Below are 25807 nucleotides of genomic sequence, written 5' to 3'. Positions count from 1 at the left end.
TGTCGTGTTTGCATTCTGTATCGTGTGATCCCAACATTCAATGTGCAAGAAACGCTGCAAGTTACTCGTTCACCTAGTATTTACGAGTTTGACAGATATATTGCATTAGTAAACAGGAGGGGAATGAAGGTAGAATCGCAAATAACTTCTCAATTAAGTGCGTCAGTGTACTAACACATGTCAGACAAAAATGCAGAGACAATCACGCTACTTTTTTTTTGACAGAGCTCGTAAAAGCAGGCTCCATCCGGATTTGACACATCGCGCAAAAATTACCGAACGGCTTCTGAATGGAACGTTCTCTTGCATTTAAATGATTGCGAGTTTTTGTGTCATTTATCCCATCATTCATGCGACTTCTAAGTGATTTTCGGTTAATTTCCTCCTGATTTTCAGGTGACTTGTTGATTTTTTTTTTTTTTAAAAGACAAAATTGAATTGAAATTCTGAGGAATTTCTAGACTATTTAAGGTAATGTTTAGGTCATTTCTTACCGTATGTTCTTGTTTGTTCGTTTTTTTAAAATAGTTTGATGATTTGATGAAATTTGATCCGGCATTTTCCCAAAAAACAATCGGTGAATTATTGATGCTGCACTGCATCGATAGAGTAACCATTTATGACCAAAGCCTGATAATACTTTTAGGAGAGCAGGAGGGATGTTTATGATCTGGGTGTCATCTCTGTTTTCATCTTCAAATAAACATACTTTTTGTATTATTTATAGATATGCACTTGGGATGCAGGCAAAGTGCAATTAGGAAAATATCTACCGGTGCCAAAAAAATTAAACAGCATTCAATATTTGTTGCCAAAACTTTGGATCAAGACATAAGCGAGAAAATTCCTGATATCGTTTATAATCTCTAGATAAATAAAGCTTATTGGGGAACATCTGCGACGCTGTATCGCCGTCACAGATTGAAGCTTTAAGATGTAATGACCTTTTCGGTTCTAAATGTGACTTCTAAAAACAAACACAAACACAGATGTGCACAAAAGAACTTAAGCCTTCGAGCGGGAACAAACAAAAACAATGCTTTACAGGCAAGAAAAGCCTTCTGGTCATCATACCCTGCTTGGCTTTAGAATATCTCTCTATGCTCCACCTTTACGCTGCTGAGGCGGTTATGAGAAGCATGTGTGGTTCAGCGGTTGTGGCCCGAGCTGAGTCGGGGGGCTGGATCTCACAGAAAAAGGATCACTGTGACTCTTGCAGGCCCGGAACGGTGGCCGGGAGCCAGGCGGCAGATGGCCGGCCAGACTGCAGTCACGTTTAGAAGGGAGGTTGTTAGAGCCGATGAAAGGAGCGGGTCACAGTTCTCTCAACTTGTTTGAACCTGCGCAACCTGGATCTGACGCCTGTGGTTTGAGCGCTGACCGGGAGCTGCAGACGTTATGAATCGAATTTAGTTTCACCGCCATATTGTACCGTGGAATTGTTTCTTATTATAAAAACTGTAGTTCACCAAGCCTCACCCACTCTACATTAGCAAGGAGACAAAACCGGTGAGAAAATAGCTGCGACTATGACAAACATGCATGGCAGAGCATTGAGCGCTCGCCTGTCGATCACAGCGTGATTTACACGTCGAGGATCTCCAGCGAAACCACCGCATGATATCAGATTGTGGGGGGGAAACCGGAGAAGCGGCGCAGAAACGAGGAGGAAATACAGAAAGGTCCCAACTAGCCACGGCGCCACTGTGCTGCCCGCTAAGATATTGGATTTTTTTTAAAAAAATACAACATTTTACCACCCATAAGCCAAAGAAACGGCCACAACTTCACTCTACTAGCCATAACAAAAGGTTATATTGAGTAAGTGTTTTGCATATGACCTGTGACGGACTAGATTTTTTTTATTTTTTTTTTAAATCAGTGGTGAAAACCAGGCTTCTGAAAATCATCTTTTAAATTTTTTTTAAAAATACAACATTTTACCACCCATAAGCCCAAGAAATGGCCACAACTTCACTCTACTAGCCATAATAAAAAGGTTGTATTGAGTAAGTGTTGTGCATATGACCGGTGACGGACTAGATTTTTTTTTTTTTTTTTAAATCAGTGGTGAAAACCAGGCTCCTGAAAATCATCTTTTAAATTGTTTCTTAAAAATACAACATTTTACCACCCATAAGCCAAAGAAACGGCCACAACTTCACTCTACTAGCCATAACAAAAGGTTATATTGAGTAAGTGTTTTGCATATGACCTGTGACGGACTAGATTTTTTTTTTTTTTTTTTTAATCAGTGGTGAAAACCAGGCTTCTGAAAATCATCTTTTAAATTTTTTTTAAAAATACAACATTTTACCACCCATAAGCCCAAGAAACGGCCACAACTTCACTCTACTAGCCATAATAAAAAGGTTGTATTGAGTAAGTGTTGTGCATATGACCGGTGACGGACTAGATTTTTTATTTCTTTTTTAAATCAGTGGTGAAAACCAGGCTTCTGAAAATCATCTTTTCAATTTTTTTTAAAAATACAACATTTTACCACCCATAAGCCAAAGAAACGGCCACAACGTCACTCTACTAGCCATAACAAAAGGTTATATTGAGTAGGTGTTGTGCATATGACCTGTGACGGACTAGAATTTTTTTTTCTTTTTTTCTTAAATCTTTGGTGAAAACCAGGCTTCTGAAAATCATCTTTTAAATTTTCGCCCCGTCTCTCAGCCATACGGACGACTACATCATTTAAATCCAGTTGCGTGTTGGAATCGCTTCCTCGGGTCCTAACAACCCTCTTGAAATGAATTTTAAAAACATGTATTGGGAGGGCTGTGCAGCAGTGCTAGACTAAGCGCTGCAACTCGCGCCAGGTATTGAGTTTTGCAAATTCAATTAAGGAAAACTTACGGCCTGCTTCTGCTCCTCGTCCTATCAGCCAGCAGAGGCAGGAAGACAGAGAATGCAACATAATTAAAACAGAGAAAGGTGAAGAAAGAGATTTCTGCACGGAACATATGGTACGCTGTCGTAACTTTAGATTTGTCCTGATCTGAAAAAAAAAAAAAAATCAAACATACCCACAATTCAAGCTGTTAAAACCAACCGTGCGATTCAACCCTCGATTATCCACCGTTGTAGTCTCGAAACGGATTTGATTTCTTTTTCGGCCCCGATGAAGCAGCCTACCTTCAACAGCCTCATCAGTCCCTCCAACTGCACCATCAGTTCCCGTCTGCTCTCCTGCAAAGCCGACATGCGCCTCTCCAGCTCGTCCTTCCTGTGTCTGCAACAGAAGGGAAAGGAAAAAAAAACAAAATCGATCGATCTGTACTTTTCGGGTTCGAGCGTCATCGTTTTTTCTGAGGAAACTTGTGCACGACGCCGGCCGTTTCCCGCCATTTGGTGAAACTTTTGCCCGCAAGGCCCGTGCATGCTCAGGCATGTGCTTGTAATTAAAGGCATGGATTCTGACAGGTGAAACAAGTCACAATAAAAAAAGTCTTTGTGTAGTAAATCACAACTTGCCTGTTGGTAATTGGGTTAAACAGTAGTCCTGGTTTGCCTTTAGGCACCTAAATTAAAGTTGACAGTTGCAGGCAAGACACAATGTTCAGTGATATAATACATATTTTCCAGCTCCTCGTTGCACCGCCGGTGGGTTTAATTTCATTCGGCGGCGTGTTAGACTCCATTTTTGCATATTTGCGTATTTTAGTTACCTTGAACTTTAGTTATTCTTTACATTACGGTTTTATTGTTTGAATATGACTCCGGTGTATTTTAGTTAGAAAGCTGCAATGAGAAAAAAACTACAGTTGGGCTCGGTGTGATCGTGCTGCGCTCCGGCTCAATGTCTTCAACATCAAATAACTTTTAATATCATCATTAGTTTGGGACAAACCTCTTTACAACACAACCTGTAAATGTGCAGACCTGGCCATATGTTGGTGAAAAGCATCTCACTACCTCCCAGTGTTCACAGTGTATATTGCACCTCAAAAAAAAGCAGAAAAATCTGAATTGTGTGTGAGAAAATGCTAAAGGCGACGTCTGCAGCCATATTATGTTATTGTTTTCGCGATAGGCTACACTTTACCTTAAACTCTACTTTACTTTTGCATTTTCTCTGCTTTCATTAACGGCTATGGATGATATGAATTTTGAAATCGGTGCGGTGAGAGATTTTTAAACAGACGACAGATTTTAAATTTCAAGTCCGAATTGACAGCGTGACTTAACCTTTACGAGCCATCTTGAGATTAATTCTATTCACGTCTACTTTACATTATATGTCTTTCAACACATCTGGTGATGTCATTTGATAATCCCGGCTTCATTGTTGAGCGCAACGGTGCAGTTTCCTCAGTAAAGTGCAAAAAATTGTTTTGAGTAATAAATCAGGAAGCGCTGACCGGGTAAAACTTTACATCCTGGGATTGAAACATATTTATGTTCCTCTCTTTTCTAATGCAATCGACCAGTGGGGCTCATATCATGGATTTTTAAGATTTAAAAAAAAAAACAAAACATATATTACTTAAAAAATGATGGGATTCATCTATCCAAAATCAATACAATAGCTGAAAATAGCTTTGCAAGAAATGATTTAAAACTGGAATTTAAAAATATTTCCCAAATGATGGCTCAGCAACTTCGCAACATGCATGTAAATTTGTTTTAACAGAATTAATAAACAGGGAATAAGCCGGAACTTCAACCATCATCATTTGTGCAAAAGCACTCACAGAGGTTTATTCCAAATAAAATACTCTGACGCATCTTCTGCTTCCTGTTTGTCCAGACGTGCAACTATTCGGCCTCGCCGTCGTCGTCATGGTCATCATACCTGAGGAGCCGCAGTTCCGTCAGGAGCGTTGGGTTCTGCTGGGCCTTTTCCGGTGTTGGCTGAGACGCCTGTTCGTGTTCTAGTCGCAGCCTCTGAATCTCCTGAAGGATCTCCCTGCATCGGTCAAGCGGTTTAGTCAGCGCGTCAGTGGAAGACATAATACAAGTTGTTAAAATAGTGAGGAGAATGACCTACGTCCAAAAAAGATCAAGTCCGGGGCTTTTTATCAAGTCTTCTGTCACATCTTTTGATTGGTGGGAAAATTTTCCTTGTTTTTTAAGTTGTGTTGTCGATTAACCGAAGTTGCAAGTGTCATTTGCAGTCCTTATGTCCTCTACTGTAAGTCGCTTTGGATAAAAGCGTCTGCCAAATGTAATTTAATGTAATGTAATGTAAAAGTTGAACATCTCACAAAGGTCCAAATTTTACACAGTGAGACGTTGATATTACACCAGCTTTGTCTCTACTAATGTGGGATTGTAACCCGCTTCCCTTCTAAAACACATTAGTTTCATAGTATTTGCCTTTTGACGTGGATTCGGCATTAAACGTCGCATTTTCGGTGACAGAAATGTATATTATGTGATTGTAGTCGATGCGGCTTGTTGATGCCGGATTCACAAATGAGGTAAGAATGTATCTACAGTTTGATCACTGAAATGTTTTCAAATGTCATATTTCCAAGTTTAGGACAGGACATATGATGTTGAACAAACATCAAATATGTGGAACAGTTAAGAATAAGTATTTCTGGCAAAATGGGGGGTATCAAGAACAGTGTTCAGACAGAAATCCTGCTTTTTGTGTCATTTTATTTCAGTTAATGTAGATGACATCATATCGTACTTTATCAAAGTCCAAGTCGGGCTCAATCTACTGGAAACACTTTAATATGCTGGGAAATAAACTCCTAAATAGGAGGTGCAATGAGTTTTGTTTCTAGACTTCCATCATTTCCTTTACAAGGCGCTTCAGGCCGTTGGCAGGAGGAGCGACCGACGTTCCCGCAGCCGCTCACGACTGGCAAGAGCGGAAAGCTCCGGGTCCGACCAGCACGTGGACGGTGCAAGAAACCTTCTGCTCCTCCGGCGACCTTCATTTTCAATTCCAGGATTTCACATAATTACTTTAATGCAATTTATTCTCAGAAGCCCGACCGGAATGACACTTTCAGCCTCCGAAGCAGGTTGGCTGCTGTTTATTTTACCGCGGCACGTTTTGGCACATCTTTGGACGTTCATGAACGTCTGGTTTCTCAGAATCTGACCGGCTAACATTTTAGCAGCCTCCAGAAACACTCGATTCATTATAACGTTATTCAGAGGGTCTATTCAACCCCCAGGAAGCTTTTACAATGAAAGCAACTGCTGATCTCACTCGTTCTTTGTATTCCTCGGTGGCCACCGGGCCTTTTTTTGTTTTTTTTTTGTTTTTTTTTGCTAAATGTTCTGGGAGTGCCCTCCAGTGGACAGACGGTGATGAACGACCACATCCGACCTCTGACATCCTCCTTTACCTTGTACATTTCTGTCGATAAAATAAACCGTCGCAAAACAACAACCGAGCGCGTCGGGTTTCACGGTGCGATTTGTCGATGAGGTTTTTTTTTTTTTTTTGGACTGCGATCGATTTATTTGAACCTTGAATAGTCAAACCTTGAGAAATTAAGCGTATACGGACCGAAAACACGACGAGTTATCTTTAAATGAAGATTTCGGTTGACTAAAAACTGACTGTGACGAGGAATTACAGGACCGTCTTGGAAAATTAGAATATTGTGATAAAGTTCTTTATCTTCTGTAATAAAATTACAAAAACAAAAATGTACATTCATACATTCTGGATTCATTACAAATCAACTGAAATATTGCAAGCCTTTTATTATTCTAATATTAGTGATTATGGCTTACATCTTAAGAAAACTCAAAAATCCTATCTCAAAATATCAGAACATCATGAAAAAGTAATTTTTGTTTTTTTAATTGCATTACAGAAGATAAAGAACTTTATCACAATATTCAAATTTTCTAAGACAGTCCTGTATAGAGTCGGTTTTTAAATAAGAATAATAAGAATAAGAATAAGAACAACTTTATATATCCCGAAGAAAATTGTTGTGCCAGAGTTTCAAGTAAAGCATAACAATAATAAATAATAGTAGGAAATTGTATAAACAGTAAAAAAAAAAAAAAAAAAAAAAAAAAGGGGGGGGGTGGGGAGAGTAAAAAATACAAATAAAACTATAAAGTGTTAGTTAAAGTTAAAGTTGAAGGTGTTGACCTTGAAAAGAAACGAACCTTTTGTGCTCTAGGGACGTCTTGGGCCACGAAAATAAGACGAGTATTTGAAGTATTTCAACGTTTTAGCCTTTTATATGTCAAAGCAAAATGCGGAATAAAACCCCGGTGAGCTGAAGCGAGCCCAGTGTGTGATCCCTGCGCCTGGCAGCTCGGCCGAAAAATAAGTAGCTCGGAGCGCGTATTTACTTTGGAAATTTCACTCTCGGATCCGAATTTCATACCGTGGACACGCAAAACACAAGGAACGAGTTTTTTGATGGCCTTTGACAGAAAGCAGGCGAGCATTTATCGTATTATTCTAATTAACAGAAGACAGATGTTTCTATCTTCTTGTCTCACAATAGCCATCATGGCAAACAGGTGAATTTCCCCCCCAAAAAATACAAAAGAATAATCCTCTTTGTTAAGAAGCTGCTGGTTCTTGCAGTATTTTTGCAAACTGTTCATTTAAGCTGTCTAAAACATTGAGGATGGAGCTATTTCTGCATTCAGTTTATAGCCTTGAAGCCTTTTCTTAATTTGAACCTCAGTGTGCAAACTAAGTACAGCTGCTGTTTCTGTCAGTGCAGTGAAATCCAAGATATCGAGGCTTAAAATGAAGGCGGGGATTTGTTTAAAATGTAAACAGTCAAACCGTACCTGTTTTTGTTCTCCAGCTCCGCAATCAGTTGTCTCTGTTGTTTATTGGCATCAAAGTTAAAACTCAAATCTGTTGGAGGACACTGCTGCTGAAAAACAAGCAAACAAACAAAATAGCCCACACACATTAATGTTGCCGGGTGAACAAATGTCAAACACCAGCGGCTCCCGTCCGACGACAGCGAGCAGCAATGACACTCTGCCGGAGACTTATTATGTTGGTGACAAACAGAGAGGTATTTCAGCTCATAGCGGATTTATTTTATCCCCCGATGTAAGAATCGGGCCGCGAAGTACAAATCCATATAACCCTTCTGTCATTGCCTTAAAGGAGTGTTTGAAAAATTCAGCATGTCACTTTCTCGCTGACAGTCAGAGCAGGGGACGGATTCCTTTCTCCCGTCTCTGTCCGAGCCTTAACCCTAAAAAAACTGCATGTAAACGTCAAATTTAGAGGCTGGTTGGAAGGTGACTTTAACGTTCATACTGGTTTCAAGGATATCGACAACACTTAAAATAGGGTGGAATTAAAAAAATAAAAAATTGTAAAAAAATCACTTTTTTTTTTTCAAAAAAAAAAAGAAAAGGTGATTTTTGCATCTCAAATCCGAGTTGAACTCTTAAATAGAAAAACTGAAACAGGGTTCAGGATCATTTTGTCAGCTGACACTGATTGAGAAACCCTGAATCCGAATAAACTGAATTATCCCGTAGTAATATTACACCTTGCACTATTACATTACATTACATTACATTGCATTTGGCAGATGCTTTTATCCAAAGCGACTTACAATAGAGGACATAGGGACTGCAAATACACTTGCAAATACATGATGCACAGGATATTATTATGTATATTCCAACTGTTATCTATCCGGTATGTCGAGGGATTTAAAAGCGGGCTCATACCAAAGGTAAGATGTGGAACTATACCGACCTCAATTTTTCAGTTTGCAAAAAAAAAAAGAAAAAAAAAGAAACTTCATCCTGAAAAATAGGAAAGTCTCATGTCTTGACTTTCATGAAACGAGGAAAAGGTGAACGAACTGAATGTATTAATTGAGTATAAGAACGACTAAGACTGAAAAAAGAAACGCCAGTAATAACCCCTCGCTCGGCTCTTTAGGCTTCCGGAAGGGAAAGGAAAACCTTTTACGTCCAGAAAACCGAAGTTGTTTTTCCATTTTTACGATTTGCACAAAAAGTCAGGATGACGCCGCAAGAAGCAACACAACCTTCAAGTCGGGCTAACAAGTCTATAATGACCTTTAGAGTTGCTTGTAAATGGATTTTCTAAAATGCGGACGTAGCCGAGCTCTGGATCCCTCTCCGTTTCCATCCTGGATGCCAAACTGCGTCAACAAGCTGCCAAACGTCGAAAACAGAAACATATCCGAGCATCCGCAAGGAGAAAATCCCCTTATTTTGTCTTATAGGACTGCTTGGTTTTACAGTAAAAAGCGACGTTAAGGGGAGCAGAAAGTGTATTGGATGTGAGACGCGGGTTGACGGCGTCCTGCGAGCCACTCACTGCGGAGTTGCCTGCCTCTGCTGCCAAGCGGGCGGCGTAGCGAGCGATGAGGCGGTGCTCTTCATCTAGCCGACTGGGACTCTCCAAAACACTGCGGGAGAAAAAAAAAAAAAAAAAATGACGGACAGATACATTAAAACGATTATGTAAAAGAACTTGCGCGACCTTAAACCGGCATGACCTTAATGTGCGACACTTGGCTATCACCCCGGCGTCGACATGCAGGCTGATATAATTGCTCATAAGAGTAATTTTGGGAGGGCGCCACAGCGCATTCTGGACATTTCATTAGACTGGAAATGTCAAATAGGCATGAAACATTAAATGATCATGGGTGTGGCATATGGCGTGGACACATGATGGGACATATGCTGTCTATCTTGGCAAGCGATCCACAATGAGAAGTGAGGAAGAGCTGAAATGTTGGTGTGTCTGAAAAGAAAACTAAAGTCCCTGCAGGCTTGGATAGCCTCATATACAGGATTGTCTCAGAAAATTAGAATATTGTGATAAAGTTCTATATCTTCTGTAATGCAATTACAAAAACAAAAATGTCATACATTCTGGATTCAATACAAATCAACTGAAATGTTGCAAACCTTTTATTATTTTAATATTGCTGATTATGGCTTACATCTTGAGAAAACTCAAAATTTCTATCTCAAAATATTAGAATATCATGAAAAAGTTTTTTTTTTTCTTTATATTGTGATTTATCTTCTGTAATGCAATTACAAAAACAAAAATGTCATACATTCTGGATTCAATACAAATCAACTGAAATGTTGCAAACCTTTTATTATTTTAATATTGCTGATTATGGCTTACATCTTGAGAAAACTCAAAAATTCTATCTCAAAATACTAGAATATCATGAAAAAGTATTTTTTGTTTTTTTTAGTGGCTCCTCTTATACTCTAAATACTCGTCTTATTTTTGTGGCCCAAGACTTCCCTAGAGCACAAAAGGTTCGTTTGTTTTCAAGGTCAACACCTTTAACTTTAACTTTAACTAAACCTTTAACACTTTATAGTTTTATTTGTATTTCTTATCCCCCCCCCCCTTTTTTTTTTTTTTTTACTGTTTATGCAATTTCCTACTATTATTTATTATTGTTATGTTTTACTTGAAAGTCTGGCACAACAATTTCCTTCGGGATAAATAAAGTTCTTCTTATTCTTATTATTCTTATTTAAAACCGACTCTATACAGGACTGTCTCAGAAAATAAGAATATTGTGATAAAGTTCTTTATCTTCTGTAATGCAATCAAAAAAAACAAAAATTACTTTTTCATGATATTCTAATATTTTGAGATAGGATTTTTGAGTTTTCTTAAGATGTAAGCCATAATCACTAATATTAAAATAATAAAAGGCTTGCAATATTTCAGTTGATTTGTAATGAATCCAGAATGTATGACATTTTTGTTATTTGTAATAGCATTACAGATGATAAAGAACTTTATCACAATATTCTATTTTTCTGAGACAGTCCTGTGCACCCTAAGCCAGCAAAAAAAAAAAAAAAAAAAAAAAAGAAAAAAAAGAAGGTAGGGGGACCAAAAAAAACTAAAAACAAACCAGGGGAAAAAATAAAATAAATAAAATACGGTGGAGTGAGGAGATTACTTTGACTTCTTCGGCTGCTACCACCCCCCCCCCCCCCCCCCCCACTGATATCCCGAAGCACACAACTTGTTTCAAGATCACCTGTCTGGAGAAAATTCATTTGATCTGCCAGGAAAACATTCACCAGCATATCAAAGTATGTGTTTTGAAGGAAATTTCAACAGTGTCAAGAAAGTGGAGCACTTTGAATAGGACACAGATTTACCCTCGGGTCGAAAGCGAAGACCGAGGCCAGACCTTTCTGGTGAGATTAAGGTTATTATTGTGTCAGTACAAGCCGACAGCCTCCGGGGTCGCCGGGGGAACCGACCTGTCGCGTGGACCTCGATCACATGTCTTAAAATGTGACACGCTACAAGATTTGGTGCCCGGTGCCAGTTTTTTTTTTGTATTATTGGAGCACCTGCTTACTTTAAAAGATTAAAGAAAAAAAAAGAAAAAAATCTGTATTTACTCTTAAAAAAAAAACCCGCGCGTGCCATCTGGCCCCTTTCAACATATTTTTCAGCGACGAGCACCGACTGTACATTTACGTTATTCAAAAAACAGAAATGTCACTTTTTTTTTTTTTTTTTAAGATGCGTAATCCGGACAGTTAAAGCTTTCTGTGATCTCTCCACGAAGACAGTCTGCAGACGTGTTATATTATCAAGATGAGATCATCCGGTTTCAGTACAACCGTAATACTTTGCCGATTTTTCGACGCGAGGGAGGAAAATAATCCCGGGTCGGCCACGATTCTGTTCTTGGTCAAGTTTTAAACAAAAACTCCTTCTTTCCGGCCTAAACCAGCATCCGTCTGCATCGTGATACTTTCCATTTTGATCTAAATGTGACCGCTTGAAGTGATTTAGTGGACTTGCGAAAAATGTTACGATTCAGTTACTTTTGACGTTTTGGTTTGATTCAATGATGAGAAGAGTGGAGATTAAATAGTAAATAATCATCTCATGATACTGCCTCCCGAGCGATCTTTAGCGATAGGTCAAAAGTGCAAGATGCAAAGTGTCTTTAGGCTGTGTTTAATCCGTTCAGATCAAATAAATGACAAATTATTTGGGCACGGCGTCCAGAATGTGGCGCCCAGGGGTTCTCATTTGTGCGCCTCGCTCAAAAATATTTCTGGAGCACAAAATTTGATTATTATCATTCCCCAGAGAGTTTCCTCTGACTTGTCAAGTCTATAACAATTTTCAGTTTTGCCGCTTCTGTGTTCAACAATATTTCCAGAAGGAGGACACTAATTCACAGAGAGGAGATATGAGCAGCCTCTTCTTTACCGTCACTCGTGTGATTTTTATTTCATTTTTTCGGCATGGCCTGTGTTTATAAAGCTAGAAAGATGCAGGTTGTAAACTGGATCATCTGAATAGAAACAAAAAAAAAATGATAAGCATTACCCAACTAGCTGCGTAAAATGGGTGTGACGAATTGAGCCGTTTGCTTAAATTAAAAAAAAAAGAAATGATATTGACATTTTTCTAAAACCTAACCGACTCGCCACCGAAACAAGCACTATATTTCTCTGCTTTGCACATTTAAGTGCACCTTCAAACACCAAAGTTATAAAAAAAGGTTTCTATTTCCCCTGGAGACAGGGATGTTTGTCCTGAAGCGTGCCGCTTTATTTATAAGCTCCACCTGAATGAAAGATGCGTCACCGAGCAAGTGTGACTTCAAACACTTCAATCCGTGACGGACCGGGAAGCGTCCGGTTTGTTGTGATGGGATTTATCGCACTCCGAAGGGAGACGGGGAGACGTACGGCTCCGTTCCTTTCCGAGAACCCGCTCGTTTTTGTTTCGGGCGACGGGGTCGCGGGGGGGGGTCTCCGCGGAAAAATCATCGGCGTGACGAACGCGTGAATTTAAATAGATGCTCCCGACGATAGCTTGTCCTTTATTACATTACATTACATTGCATTTGGCAGACGCTTTTATCCAAAGCGACTTACAATAGAGGACATAGGGACTGCAAATACACTTGCAAATACACGATGCACAGGAAATATACAGAACTTTATGCGCTGTAATGAACTCGTGAGCGCTGGCGAATTTAGGAGAATAGACTAAAATGAATCATAAGAGTGTTCATAAGAGGCGGCGCTGCAGCCAAACAATCAAATAAATGCGGGACAACTGATGTTTCTTCATTGGACATGTCACAGAAGTAAAAACGAGATATTTCATTACCTCAAAGCTCCAACATCAATCACACTCCGGTCTATTTCAGTCCACTTAACGTGCGCGATCTGGAAGTTACCGAAGACCGTCGTTTATTCATTCGTGATCTAGAATGCCTATCCTGCACACGGGGTTGCAGGAGGTTTCGCCCCAAATCCAGACAAACAACCGTCCGCTCTCTAATTCGCATATCTTGGCAATTAGGGTCTGCAACGAACCAACGGCATGTTAATGGACTGCGGAAGGAAACCGGAGATGCACTGGAAAGGAGAGGAATGAAAGTTAGTAGCAGCAAGACAGAATATATGTGAGTGAATGAGAGGAACTCGGGTGGAACGGTGAGGCTACAGGGAGTGGAGATCAAGAAGCTGAAGGATTTCAGGTACTTGGGGTCAACAGTCCAGAGCAACGGAGAGTGTGGAAAAGAGGTGAAGAGACGGGTTCAAGAAGGTTGGAATGGGTGAAGTGTCAGGGGCTTTTGTAATTCCAAAAAAAAAAAAAAAAACAGGGTTTCATTTACATTTTAAATTTTGTAAAGATGCTTTTTTTTTTTTTTTTTGCCTGTCATTTGCCTTTTTTTGAGTTCATAAAAATAGATTTGTACTTTTACTCTGACACACAAAAAAATGATCAATAAAATGAGATAGGGGAATAATGAATAATAAAATAATAACCGTCCTAATAACTTCTTGTATAACGCTGGTAGTCTGTAAAACTGCCTCTATTTTATGTTCCCCAGTAATGAAACTTTGCAAGAATATCTGATTAAATTATGTGAATACAATAAAAGAAAAAAAAAAAATGATATGAATAACAGCGATAAAATGGGGCTCACAGCAAATCAATGACTGGAAAAAGCTTTTGTAATTCCAAAAAAAAAAAAAACAGGGTTTCATTTACGTTTTAAATTTTGTAAAGATGCTTTTTTTTTTTTTTTTTTACCTGTCATTTGCCTGTCATTTGCCTTTTTTTGAGTTCATAAAAATAGATTTGTACTTTTACTCTGACACACAAAAAAATGATCAATAAAATGAGATAGGGGAATAATGAATAATAAAATAATAACCGTCCTAATAACTTCTTGTATAACGCTGATAGTCTGTAAAACTGCCTCTATTTTATGTTCCCCAGTAATGAAACTTTGCAAGAATATCTGATTAAATTATGTGAATACAATAAAAGAAAAAAAAAAAATGATATGAATAACAGCGATAAAATGGGGCTCACAGCAAATCAATGACTGGAAAAAGCTTTTGTAATTCCAAAAAAAAAAAAAAACAGGGTTTCATTTACGTTTTAAATTTTGTAAAGATGCTTTTTTTTTTTTTTTTTTACCTGTCATTTGCCTGTCATTTGCCTTTTTTTGAGTTCATAAAAATAGATTTGTACTTTTACTCTGACACACAAAAAAATGATCAATAAAATGAGATAGGGGAATAATGAATAATAAAATAATAACCGTCCTAATAACTTCTTGTATAACGCTGGTAATCTGTAAAACTGCCTCTATTTTATGTTCCCCAGTAATGAAACTTTGCAAGAATATCTGATTAAATTATGTGAATACAATAAAAGAAAAAAAAAAAATGATATGAATAACAGCGATAAAATGGGGCTCACAGCAAATCAATGACTGGAAAAAGCTTTTGTAATTCCAAAAAAAAAAAAAAAAAAGGGTTTCATTTACGTTTTAAATTTTGTAAAGATGCTTTTTTTTTTTTTTTTTTACCTGTCATTTGCCTGTTATTTGCCTTTTTTTGAGTTCATAAAAATAGATTTGTACTTTTACTCTGACACAAAAAAATGATCAATAAAATGAGATAGGGGAATAATGAATAATAAAATAATAACCGTCCTAATAACTTCTTGTATAACGCTGGTAATCTGTAAAACTGCCTCTATTTTATGTTCCCCAGTAATGAAACTTTGCAAGAATATCTGATTAAATTATGTGAATACAATAAAAGAAAAAAAAAAAATGATATGAATAACAGCGATAAAATGGGGCTCACAGCAAATCAATGACTGGAAAAAGCTTTTGTAATTCAAAAAAAAAAAAAAAAACAGGGCTTCATTTACGTTTTAAATTTTGTAGAGATGCTTTTTTTTTTTTTTTTTTTTACCTGTCATTTGCCTGTCATTTGCTTTTTTTTGAGTTCATAAAAATAGATTTGTACTTTTACTCTGACACAAAAAAAATGATCAATAAAATGAGATAGGGGAATAATGAATAATAAAATAATAACCGTCCTAATAACTTCTTGTATAACGCTGGTAGTCTGTAAAACTGCCTCTATTTTATGTTCCCCAGTAATGAAACTTTGCAAGAATATCTGATTAAATTATGTGAATACAATAAAAGAAAAAAAAAAAAATGATATGAATAACAGCGATAAAATGGGGCTCACAGCAAATCAATGACTGGAAAAAGTTTTTGTAATTCCCCAAAAAAAAAAAAAAAAAAAAAAAAACATTTTTACTGACTCAAATAAACCAGGCATAATTTTCCATCAAAATCATAAAGTCTAACGGAAATCGACCGCTCATAATCTTCGAGATGATGCGGCGGAAGTGCGGGTTTATTTTAAAGCGAAGCAAAGAGGGGTCCAAAAAAAAAAAAAAAAAAAAAAAAAAAAACAAAAACTCACCAAGGTCAACATAGCTTTATCTCCCGCCTAACAGGTAATAAATTGCGCGGTGCCGGTCCGTCCCCGGGAGGACCGGCCGGCAGTGAGCGATCGTCGATGAGAAAGTAGGTGGTTGGGGGAGCAGATGCCGTGTCAGCAGAGCAGACAGTATCAGAGAGCAGAACCTGACGGATGCTGGAAGCACAACACACACTTCCCGGGTTTTTACTCTGGACCGACATCTCACAGAAAGCTCAAAATCATTAGCGGGTTGTATTTTTGGTGCCGCTTCTCGTGAGCTGAGGCAGAGCCACCAGCAGCTTTGAATTATTCAGCGGTGGCATCTTTTGACTCATAGACCCTTCATGTGAAAGCTGGCGGGCCGGTGGGATAATTATAACAATTGATTAATATTTAGAAACCAAAGGCGACAGAGAGGGAGCGTCTGTGCCGTGCAAGGCAATCTGAGCAAAAGCTTTGCGCTGAGCAGTAAGAGAAAATATATCATTGCAATATTTGAAGGCCAGTTTTCATATTGATTTAATATTGATATGTATCACACTTGTTACTTATGGGATGTACAATGCCAGTTACGTACACACACACACATATGTATACTTAAGCTATCTTTGTATCTGTTAGATCATTTCTTACTGATTTTAAATTTTTGTTTTTTTTTGGATTATTGACGGCCAATTTCTTGGTGATTTAGTCATGCGTTTTTGCTCATTTCTAGATAATCTACTCTTGATTCAAACTGATTTCTTTCCAAATTTCCCTGTGATTCTTTTTCTCATTTTAAGCTGATGTCTTGCTGCGTTTCAGTTCATTTTGGGATTGTTTCCATCTCATTGCCGTCTGATGTTGATGTCTTTTATTGCTAATTCCTGAGCAAACTCTTGTTTTTATTTCATCTCATTTCTTGAAAGTTATCAGCAAATTTGTCACACATTTTAAGGCGAATTCTGGATAATTTTAGGATATTTCTTCTTAATTTCCATCTCATTGTCGTCTGATGTTGATGTCTTTTATTGCTAATTCCTGAGCAAACTCTTGTTTCTATTTCATCTCATTTCTTGAAAGTTATCAGCTAATTTGTCACAGATTTTAAGGCGAATTCTGGATATTTCTTCTTAATTTCTTAACCCTGGCACATTATCAGTGATCTTAGAAACATGCAGGTGCATTTAGAGAGTGATATGTGAATGAATTTGCCAAATTAAGACAAAGGGGTCAAAAAAAAGACAATATACTTTGGTTTGATACAGATTTGTACAATAAGGGATATTATTATGTGACAGTTATCGGTTGCACGTGGTGCGGATCCATATTTATCCAAGCCCGAGTGCAGTCAAACCCTCTTTTTCTCCTCTTTCAACACTCCGGCCGTAAGTAACACCAACACAACCTATTGCAGCGGGGTCACGGTGGCTTAATGTGCAATTTCTGCAGGAAACATGGCAGCGTTGTGGTTGTTATAACCCCTCCCTGAAGGCGCCGGCATCCTCAGAGCACCGCATCGTCCCGGAGCAGCACTGACTCACGGAGCCAAATGTCAAGAAAAAGGTTATCAGGCTACTTGATTACTGCCACAGCGAGACAAGCCTCGGGAGCGGCGAGCGAACACGCCGCGGCACGTGACGTCGTTCCCCGACCTCCACACAGGTCTGGATGCCGGGCTTCGTTTACCGCCTCGGGTGTCCCCCGTCTTGTCAGTTCCCCCCGCAAAGCAAGTCAAATCTGGATACTGTCGGCCCCCGCGGAGACGAGGCCGCGCTGCACGAAATGCATGAAACCGAATCTCCTATCAATTTATCGAATCCTTCTTTCAAGAGAAACAACCCGAATAAGGTCATCGTGCCTCCTCTACACTTGAAACCCAATCGATACAGACGCGCTTCCGAACTTGCGGCGTATCTTATGATTGAAACTGCGCGTTATTAGGTTCATGGGTTGATAAAAAGGGAACGCTGTAGATATTTTTTTGCAGTGTGTTCTACCCTTCAGATGACTCTCGCTCGCTGCAGAGGAGCACAACATCCGCACACCTCGCTCAAGCTTCTTTTATGTTTTCCCAAAAAAAAAAAAAAAAAACCTCTCAATCACACGTGTAATCCAGGGAGGCGCTGGACACGCACATCCGTCATCTGTCTTTTCATCGCTGGACAGTGACGTCTTTTCTCCAGAAATGTTGCTACGGGACGCTCCGAGTCCCCTGGCAGCTCCATCTTGCAAAACGAATTGCCAGAAAGATGTGATGGAAAGATACTCAGCGGCAACATTGTGCACAGACCTCCAGGACAGAGTCTACATATTATAGCTGAAGCATTAGCGAATTCAGAACCACGCCGGGTTACTATCGCTGGGAGGCGAGCGGTGGATTTTATCCGTACACCTTTCACTATGTAGACCTTTTTTTTTTTTTTTTATTTCACACTCAAAGCAAATTGTCACTTATAGAAATTGCTTAGCAGCAAATGGTAGAAAAAAAAAAAAAAACAACAAACAAACGCCACGAGTCCTTCACATTGTTGGTTCATTTTAAGGTAATTTTGTGACTAATTTCAAGGCGAGAGCTTCCTAGTGGTCACATTATTTCGTGCATGTTGTTTTTCGGGTGATGTCCCGCAGAGTTAAAAGGGTGAACGCTTGCTGCTTCTCAGGAAACATCTTGCAAATGTCTTGTTGCAAACTGTCTGCTGATTTATATTTATAATGATGATTTTTTTGGGTCATTTCTTGCCATTTTTGGATAATTTGTGGTTCACTTCTATCACTTTTATGACCAGAAGTACTTTTTGCTGTTTTTTAAATTTTTTTTAGTCCATTTTACTGATAATCCTCCTTATTTTTCTTGCCGTCTAGACTCATCTTATTTATTATTTCCTCCTTTTCAACTAATTTCTTGCTAATTATGACCTTTCCTGATTTTAGAATAATTCTGTTAATTTTAAGATTTATAAGATTTCCTTATTTTTCTTGCCGTCTAGACTCATCTTATTTATTATTTCCTCCTTTTCAACTCATTTCTTGCTAATTATCACCTTTCCTGATTTTGGAATAATTCTGTTAATTTTAAGATTTATAAACTGAAGTATAACCCAAAAAAAAAATAAAAAGTAAACAACGCTTCCGTGGAAGTATGTCATTTAGAGGGAAAAAAGTTTTTCTTCAAAAGTCTTTGAAATGAAATATTTACAGCGGTGCATTCAAAAACTTTGCCAACCTTTTATATTTTGGCGATGCAAATAAAAGAAACTGCTTTTTCTGTTTATGGTACAGTCTGTTCACATTTGTTCTCACAGGGCTGCAATATTTTGAGAGTGAACAACAGTCAGCGATGGCCTTCAACCGAGGCAGACAATCAGAGGACAATTATTCTACTGTGCTATTTTACACACTAAGACTGCCGCTCTATTATAATCTCTTAGTCCAATCAGCACTTTGAGCCGGAGCGTTCCCATGTTCTTCACGTGAGCGTTTTACAGATTTTTCCTCGGCCGCAGAACGCGAAAAATGCATTACAGTACAGAAACTGAACTCCGATTTGCTCCTCTGTTCATATTATTTACACCAAACTGAGCGGGAAAAGTCTATTAGCGAGAGAGACTGGGGGGGAGGAGGGGGGGTTATTTATTGCAATATTTGGCATTTAAAAAAGAAAAACAACACCGGAGGTAACAATCGCAAAACCGTCGAAGCGTCAGCGGAGAGGTGGCGCTTACCTTTTGGTGGGAGTGGGTGCCCCGGAGGACATGAGCATTGTGTCGTTCATGTTGTTGGCCACTGGTTTCGGCTGACTAAAAGACAAAATTAGAAGTCTTTAACACTACGCTGCGAGGGGCCTGGGGGTGTGTGTCGCTGGGAGGGGAGAGGAGGTGCATTTGCATTTTATTAATAATCATGAATCAGCAAGATAATCCATGTGTACAAAAGAGGGCAGGGCGGAGGTCATTTTCAACTCGACGGCCATCGCGTCGTGTTGTTTTACATACGCTTGTAAATAATTGATTTTCTGGAGATTCTTTTACGCGATTTATTCGCCTAAACCCGATTAGCATGAGCGAAAAGGAACAATGGCAGTCAAAGAATTTAATTAAGGCTGTAAGGGGGGGGGGGTGACATTGTAGGGGGTAAATTGTGCAAGTAAACAAACCAATGTGGTCCATCTGGCGTGCTGAATCCCCGGCCACGGCGAGCGCGGCGGAGCCGGGACCACAGGGTCATTAACGGCCGTCACCGAGAATATTGTAGCGGCCACTTTCCAGACGACCGTTTTATCCAAAGTGCTCATAATTACGGAAAATACTTTCCGCTTCCTATTACGTTGATTCGTCCGATCCGATCGATTTTGGCCGCCAAAAGTATTTACGCCCGGGTCGTGAAGAATAAGACGGGGAGCGCATCATAAACAACACAGCTTCCTCTTCAGGACGGAGCAACACAGATCGTCTGAAAAGAAATCCGAGATAATTGTATTCAAACAACGTGCGGCGAAAAGAAAATACACGTTCCCTGCATTAATGTTGACACTGGAGGGTTGTGGAGTTCTTTTAAGAAACGCTGCAATTATTTATCGTTCCTACACCCGGAACTCAGATTTAAAAAGCAAAGCGCGGTCAGGGTCGTACATGCGTAGTTATTAACCGTGGAGATAAAAAAAAACACTGTACATTCATAAATAAATCACTGTTGCGGGCAAGGTTAACCTTCACTACTCAAACCCCGCACATGCGTCCGTCTCGCCTTCCCAAGTAAAGTCCACAATTTTCATCGGGAGTTAATTTAATCGAGCCGTCCGGGCTGAAGGTGAGGCACCAGAACACTTACCTCTGTGAGAGAAAGCACCTGCCCTGCTGGCAAAATACATCCAACTGCTGCTGTTGCCAGATGCCTAATCTGCCCTCAACTGAGCAGGCAAGCATCTCAATGTACTACACTGCTGCTGTCTCCAAGGAAACTCGATGGTCACACGACGTCATGACGACACAGATTCTGTCTCTCTCTTTCTCTCTTTCTCCCCCTCCCTCTCCCTCTCTCTCTCTCTCTCTCTCTCTGGATCTCAGAAGCTCTCGGCTCCATCTTTTCACCTCTCTCGGGCGTCGAGACGCTCGCCGAGAATTTTCGGAAACGCGCGTTTAAGTCTTCTCTAAACAGCCTCCTGCAAAAAAAAAAAAAAAAAAAAAAAAAAAAGCTGCACGGGGGTGAATAAGGACCCGACATTTGCATATTGTAACTCCTCCCCTGACCTTTAACGAGTTACGTAAGTCACAACCTCTTTGCAGCCAGCCTATAAATAATCATCAGTCCCTTTCAAGTACATCAATATGACTGTGGAGCGGCGAGATGCGGGGAAAAAAAAAAAAAAAAAAAAAAAGGGCTTAGAGCAACCCCTTCCTCCTCTATCTGGGAAAATTCAAACTTTGCATCAGTGGGAAAGGGGGGGGGGGGGGGGGTTGGGGTCACAGGGGTCAAACGGCGGACGCGACATTTAGGCGCCCGCCGATCAAAGTCTGCATTGCGCTATAAGCCCGGCGCTACCTGTGTGCAGTGAATGACAATGTACTTGGCAGCTGGCAGGGAAAATTAAGTGCTCACATTCACCTTTTTTTTTCCTGACAACGAATGATGCATGGCCGCCTTCAATCGCCCTCAGTCGGCTAAAAATAATACCCAAACATGAAGCATCCTTCCCTGCTGGCAAACGGCGTCCCTGCCCCCCCCCACCCCTTTGAGGCTGTCAGCTCCTCCAGCATTAAAAACCCCACGGATCTGGCTCGCAGGAGAGCCAGTTACACGCCAGATCGCTCCGTTTTAATGACACTGATGGAAGATGCCAAAGCACAGAAAGACTTTTTCTTTTTTTTTTTTTTTTTTTTTTTTTTTTTTTTTTTTTTTTCGGCAACTTGTTGTTTTGCAAGTCCTGCGTTAAAAGTCAGAAACCAAGTCTTCAAACAAGTCACATGATCCGGAGTCCTGAATGAGTCTAAATGAGTTCTTTACAAATGTGACGCCCCAGCAACATTTTTAAGACAATTGAGTAATAAACTAAAAAGAATCGATAAACTGTTTTTACGGTTTATCTTCCGGGGCCAGCAGCTGCTCCTTCGGAGTATATATTTATTAGGAGTTTGGGAGAAGTAACAGTGAAGTTAAATCATAGGTCTTTTGAGTTCATTTTTGTGCGCTCTGGCAAAATATGTATTCAAAAATATAATCCATCGGGTTTATAATTACCACGACTATAAATAACAATAGTTTGTCGAACAAACAATTGAATGAACGTTTGAGTCGGATTTGAATCTAAAATAGATTTATTTCTTGAAAAAAATGTGCCACTGCTACTACGATTAATGGTAACAATCATACATTTTTCATGTTTTAAACGACAAAGCATTTGTCCGTTTCAGTATTTACAAAAAACGCCCTTTTTAAATCAGTTCTCTACGTCTGACGAAACATTCAGCAATAAAGTGAGAAGGAATGAATGTTCAAAGAGCAGGCCAATTAGAAATACTTGGTAATGCTGCCAAATTATGTGTTGAATAAATGAATCACTTTCAGTTCCCTCGCTATCATTCAAATATCCGCTGATTTATGCGTTTACTGCATTTCTTTGAACATCATATGGTTATTCGGGTCTCTCTTTTTTTTTTTTTTTTTTTCTAAGCCTTACAGAGTAAAATGTCTCTGCAGAAAAAAAAAAAAGAATATATATTTAGGAAAAAAAAAAAAAAGGATTCAGGTAAATTCAGAGAAGTTTATGCCACAGCATGTTCCTCATATGGATGCAAAGAAGGGAAAGATGCCTATTTTTAACTCGCAAGCTATTTGAGTCCTTAAAGTCTTTGCTGCAGGAAGGCCGGTAAGTCTGAATATAAGAAGCCGTATCGTAGATCTGAAATATCTGAGGAGACGATGCGTCCCGAACCTATAACTCCTCGCCGCATCACAAATCCCACAGGAAGAATTTTCACTTTACTCTGTGATGCCTGAAAGTGTTTCAGAGCGCTATCAGAATAGCTGCACTTTGCAAGGTGACGTGAGGGATTGAACGAGAGACTCGTGTCTGTTGGATTTGGGAGTTTTGATCAAATTTGACGCTCTACCCTGATTCTGCCATTTTCACCGACGGGCACTTCATCTCCCGACTGAGAGACTGCGCTGATGGATGCCGACTGATTTACAACATGAAATAACATCTCCCTCACCACAGACAGTATCCAGCAGGACCGGATACCAACAGGACGTCTTTCTTTTCTTTTTTTCTTTTTTTTTTTTGTTATAAATGGGGGCTTGGCAGTTTTCCTGTGACTCATTATCTGTGGGATTTGGTCAGATTGAAGATTTCTGTAGCCAGCAGGGGAATCAGCATGGGAATTGCAGGGAGATAATTACTGTTTTCACCTACAATTTCTCTGAAATAGACCACTAAAAATGGGAAATACTCCATCAGCGTCAGCTCTCCCTCATGGCTGGAAGCGGGTTGGTGTTTTCTAGTTTCTATTCTGCTTCTAATACACTCGTCTGCTCACCGAGATGTGCAGATACCAATTTACCACTTTAGCATTAGGCTGTATATTAAGATGGATGACAAGAAAGCTTCCCAAAATTGTGGTGGGGAAAAATCTGAGCTCGATGGCCCTCTGGCGGCAAGCAGGAGTAAAAGTTATTTAATCCTGCCCCCTCCACGTTATTGAAGCGTCAGAGCGCCACAGAGTCTACAAAGACTACAACGTCTTGACCCCCCCATCTGTTATGCAAGTATATTTTATCAGGTGAATACTGAAGTAACACGAGGAGGATGCAGAGAATAGGGGAAAAGGGTGAGATGGAGCGTCCATAAGGAAAAAAAAAAATATATATATATATATTCTTATATATTCTTATAATATACAATATAATATATATCTTATAATATAATATCTATATATTCTTCCCTCAGCCGCAGGGAATCTTCAAATCAAATCAAATCTTTGTAGTTACAGTTAACAGTTAAGACAATTTATATTTCATTATATTTCATTGTATTTCTTATTCTTCCTCCTTTCTACTATTATCTAATACTGTTATGTTTTTACTTGAAACTCTGGCACAACAATTTCCTTCAGGATAAATAAAGTTGTTCTCATCTCATCTCTCATATCTATCTATATATATATATATATATATATATATATATATAATACATATATTATACATATATTATACATATTATGTATATATACATTTATACTGGGGGTGGGCAATAATTTTGGCTAGCGGGTTATATTTCTTTTTCAATTTTTATGCGCGGACCGACTAGGTATCATGGAAATTGAACCAAATGAAAATTCCAATTTAAAATATAATTTAATTTAATTATATTTAATATAATAATTTAATATTTACATTTAAGGGGCATTTTATTTCAACTTTAAAATTGTTAATGATCATATAAGTGTACTGACATGATTATTTTGTATGTAATCATTCAAAAAATAAGGAGTTTCTAAATATTGATTGAAAATATTTATTGAAATATTTAAAGAAAATTGTTTGGCGGGCCGGATAAAAAAAAACCAAAATGGGCCAAAATAAGAAACATTCACCTGTCACCCGGCGTAGTGACGAGAATAAATACAATATATCTAATTATGGCCAAATTGAAGCTATCAAAGGGAGAAAAATCACCAATATTTTTATATTTTTCCAATTTTGTTCCAATTTTATCAAGTTTTTTTTTGTTTGTTTGTTTTGTTTTTTACACTATTTAAGTGAATTGTTGGTAGTGAATCAAGCATCCAGAACACTTGCAACAGATTTAAGTGTCTGGTGAACTAAACCTACCGGTAATTGTCCTTTCAGCTCATATAGTTGTTCACTGCAGCTGGTTGTTTCTATTTAGTATTACTTTTTCGTGAGAAGTTCTAGTTAGAGATAAATTTACAAGTACATTCTGCTCAAATGTCACAGAAGTCAGAAATACATATGAAAAATAAATACATTCTTATCCTTGTTGTCATTTTGGTTGTCTATTCTCACCCTTGCTGACTTTTTCTTTTTTTTCTCCATTCAGTTGTATATTCTTATCCTTGTTGTCACCCTGCTGTCTATTTATTTGTGGTTGGCTCTTGCTATCTTTTAATTGTCTCTTTATTTATATTTATTGATACTGCAATTTTTTTGCTACTATGACAAAAGAATTCTCCCTATGGAGATCAATAAAGTCTATCTTATCTTATCCTGTGGGCTACTTGCAAAATGGTAACTTCTTTCTGTAAACAAATTGTGTTAAAAGTCCTTTTTTTAACAAAGGATTTATTTCACTTTTCTTTATTTATGAAAGTCATCATTTAGTATATTGATGTCTTGTTACAGATATTGTTAATGGTAACAACTTTGTTATTGGTCTGTTGATCTATGCACGTGTTTCCTATCTTTTATATAGTGTTGGCTGACGCACTGGTAAGTGAAGTAAGATTCCAGGATGTAAATAATTGAATTGAAATGTTGAAAAAGCTCAATAAAAGACACTTTATATGTTTTAAACATCAAGAATATAAGATTTTTATAAGATTTTTTTTATCTGTGTCTCAACCTCAGTATTGTACTTGCATAGCCAAGGGAAAATATATGTTTTGTTTTTTTTTCTTATTTGAAGACAGTTGCTTTATGATAGTATTAACTTTCTGAAAAACCTTCAATGTCACCTCACACGAAACAATTCAGGAGCAAAATATAGCTGTTGTTTTACCATCAAAGACTTGTTTAATACATTTCCCGTGTCAGATGTGATTATAGAGGCAGAGCAGATCTCAGGGATCAACAGATTCATCTATTATCCTGGTATTCAAAGACACACACACACACACACACTGTCACCAACCTTGAAATGCCATGTGCAGGAAAATGCACTTTTTCCATTAAAAGCTTACAAAGAGGAAACAAGGACATGAAGTGCCAGGAAACTCAACCCAAAAAAAGGTTTGTTCCAGAGAAATAAATTCATATCCGTGTTTGAACCTATTTTTAACCTCGCTCATTCCCACGTCCACTATTTGACTTATTAATCATCGATAAACTGTGTGAATTAAACGCGTTTATATTT

The 25807-nt window shown here is 38.5% G+C and overlaps 1 protein-coding gene across 8 annotated transcripts in view; it reads right to left on the bottom strand.

The window, feature by feature from the left end:
* dtnbb (dystrobrevin, beta b) overlaps positions 1-25807 on the bottom strand; it is a 52481-nt gene that overhangs the window by 5058 nt on the left and 21616 nt on the right. For 4 of the 8 annotated variants that reach the window (XM_086157121.1, XM_086157130.1, XM_086157097.1 and 1 more), the window contains exons 11-16: positions 19443-19517; positions 9278-9368; positions 7747-7835; positions 4808-4921; positions 3148-3244; positions 2869-2889 (exon numbers count right to left, since the gene is read on the bottom strand). In XM_086157121.1, coding sequence (XP_086013247.1) covers positions 2869-2889; positions 3148-3244; positions 4808-4921; positions 7747-7835; positions 9278-9368; positions 19443-19517 — 487 coding nt within the window. The remainder of the gene's footprint in view (positions 1-2868; positions 2890-3147; positions 3245-4807; positions 4922-7746; positions 7836-9277; positions 9369-19442; positions 19518-25807) is intronic. The other 4 variants (XM_086157156.1, XM_086157139.1, XM_086157107.1 and 1 more) reach the window with 3 other exon arrangements.

Source organism: Fistularia commersonii, chromosome 1 (genome assembly GCF_037954325.1).
Source record: "Fistularia commersonii isolate RoL2024-O1a breed Wild chromosome 1, RoL_Fcom_v1.0, whole genome shotgun sequence".
In the NCBI taxonomy this organism is placed as follows: domain Eukaryota; kingdom Metazoa; phylum Chordata; class Actinopteri; order Syngnathiformes; family Fistulariidae; genus Fistularia; species Fistularia commersonii.
Note: the sequence above shows the minus strand (reverse complement) of the source record. Positions and strands in the feature narration are given on the sequence as shown.